At 67.1% G+C, this 2322-nt stretch overlaps 1 protein-coding gene across 1 annotated transcript in view; it reads left to right on the forward strand.

Moving 5' to 3' along the window:
• The window catches only part of LOC120510637 (valine--tRNA ligase-like), a 17124-nt gene extending 15163 nt beyond the window's left edge, over positions 1-1961 (forward strand). The window contains exons 17-19 of the mRNA XM_039726636.1: positions 407-602; positions 704-711; positions 1443-1961. Coding sequence (XP_039582570.1) covers positions 407-602; positions 704-711; positions 1443-1961 — 723 coding nt within the window. The remainder of the gene's footprint in view (positions 1-406; positions 603-703; positions 712-1442) is intronic.
• The last annotated feature ends 361 nt before the right edge of the window (positions 1962-2322 follow it).

Consider the following 2322-nt stretch of genomic DNA (forward strand, 5'->3'; position numbering starts at 1 on the left):
GCAGGGGGGGTCCCAGGGGGGGTTTGGGGGTCCTGGGAGTATTTTGGGGTCCCTGAGTGTTCCCAGCTATATTTTGGTGGTCCCTGGCGAGGTTTTTGGGGTTCCCAGCTGTATTTTGGGGGTCCCAGGCAGTCCCTGGGTGTATTTTGGGGACCCTGGGGGGGTTTCTGGGGTCCCCGGGTGTATTTTGGGGTTCCCAGGGTGGGTTTTGGGGGTCCCTGGGAAGGTTTTTGGGGTCCCCGGCTCTGTATTTGGGGTCCCCGTGTGCATTGTGGGTCTGGGGTCCCTGGCTCTGTGTTTTGGGGTTCCCCGGGGGGGCTTTTTGGGGGTCCTTGGGGGGTTTTGGGGGGTCCCCGTGTGTATATTTGTGGTCCCTGTGTGTATTTGTGGGTCTGGGGTCCCTGACCCCGCGCCCCCTCCCCAGTTCTGCTGGCAGGACGAGGAGGCCGAGACCACCATGGAGTTCGTGCTGGGCATCGCGCGGGCGCTGCGGAGCCTGCGGGCAGCGCACGGCCTCACCCGCCAGAGACCCCCCTGTGCGAGCCCACCCACCTCGGGGGTCCTGGGGGATCCTGGGGGGGTCCTGGGGGGCTGCAATGGGGGTTAACAGGGGTTAAAGGGGGTTAATGGGTCTGGGGTCCCTGCTGGGCACTGCGCGGGCGCTGCGGAGCCTGCGGGCAGCGCACGGCCTCACCCGCCAGAGACCCCCCTGTGCGGGCCCGGGGGTCCCAGGGGGCTTCGGGGGGTCCTTGGGGGGCTCAAATGGGGGTTTGGGGGCGTTTAACAGGGATTTGGGGGGGTTTAATGGGGCTTTGGGGGTCCCTGTCCGGGGTTTGGGGTCACTTTGGGGTCCCTCTGTGGGGTTTGGGGTCACTTTGGGGAGTTTTGGGGTTCCTGAGTGAGGTTTGGGGGTTCCTTGGGGGGGTCTGGGGTCCCTGTCTGGGGTTTTGGGGTCCCTGTGGTTGGTTTGGGGTCACTTTGGGGTCACTTTCTGGATTTTGGGGTCCCTGAGTGAGGTTTGGGGGTTCCTTGGGGGCTTTGGGGGTCTCTATGTGGATTTTGGGGTCCCTGTCTGGGGTTTTGGGGTCACTTTGCGGGGTCTGGGGTCCCTGTCTGGGGTTTTGGGGTAATTTGGGGAGGTTTGGGGGGTCCTGAGTGGGGTTTGGGGTCCCTGTGGTTGGTTTGGGGTCACTTTGGGGTCCCTGCCTGGATTTTGGGGGTCCCGGTTTGGGGTTTGGGGTCCCAGTTTGGGGTTTGGGGTCCCAGTTTGGGGTTTTTGGGGTTTCCCCATCCCTAACCCCATTTTTGGGGTCTCTCCCCATTTTGGGGGGTCGTGGACCCCCCCTCGGAGCTGGCCCGGCTCGGGGGGCGGGGCTGGGCCCAGTTTGGGGTTTGGGGTCACTCTGGGGGTCCCGGTTTGGGGTTTGGGGTCCCGGTTTGGGGTTTTTGGGGTCCCGGTTTGGGGTTTTTGGGGCTCAGTTTGGGGTTTTCGGGGTTCCCCCATCCCTAACCCCATTTCTGGGGGTCTCTCCCCATTCCAGGGGGTCGTGGACCCCCCCTCGGAGCTGGCCCGGCTCGGGGGGCGCCGCCTGGAGCTGTCCCGGGCCCTGCAGCGGCTCCGGGAGCGCCGGGGGGGCCCCGGGTACCCCCTCAAGGTGCCCCCCCACGTGCAGGAGGCCGACGAGGCCAGCGCCGGGCCACGCCCCCCGCCGGCCACGCCCCTCCCGCAGGCCACGCCCCCCAGACTCACCAGGAACAGCGCCATCTGTCGGCGCTGGGCGGGGCTCAGCTCCTCCCCTGGGGGCGGGGCCAAGGTCAGGGGCGTGGCCTGGGCCCTCATTGGCTCCTCAGCCAATCCCTGCTGGCTCCGCCCACCGCTGCCACGCCCTGCGCTCCCATTGGCTGAGTGTGGCCACGCCCAGTCCAGGCCACGCCCAGTCCTAGCCACGCCCAGCCCCTGATTGGTTCCTTTGCCCAACCCGGCAACCAATCCCTGCTGGCTCCTCCCACCTCTGGCATATGCTGTGCTCCCATTGGCTGCTCCTGACCCCGCCCTGATCCAGCCACGCCCAGCTAGGCCCCGCCCAGTCCCAGCCACGCCCTGGCTCCTGATTGGTTCCTTTGCCTGACCCAGCAGCCAATCCCTGCTGGCTCCTCCCAGTGCTCCCACTGGCTGCTCCTGGCCCCGCCCGTCCCCTTAAGCCCCGCCCATTCCCGTTAAGCCCCGCCCATCCCCATTAAGCCCCGCCCATCCCCAGCCCCCGGGGGAAGGTGAGGCCTCGAGCTGCCCCAGGCCCCGCCCATCCCTTTAGGCCCCGCCCA

The sequence above is a fragment of the Passer montanus genome, unplaced genomic scaffold (genome assembly GCF_014805655.1).
Source record: "Passer montanus isolate IOZ18808 unplaced genomic scaffold, ASM1480565v1 scaffold592, whole genome shotgun sequence".
Taxonomy (NCBI): Eukaryota; Metazoa; Chordata; class Aves; order Passeriformes; family Passeridae; genus Passer; species Passer montanus.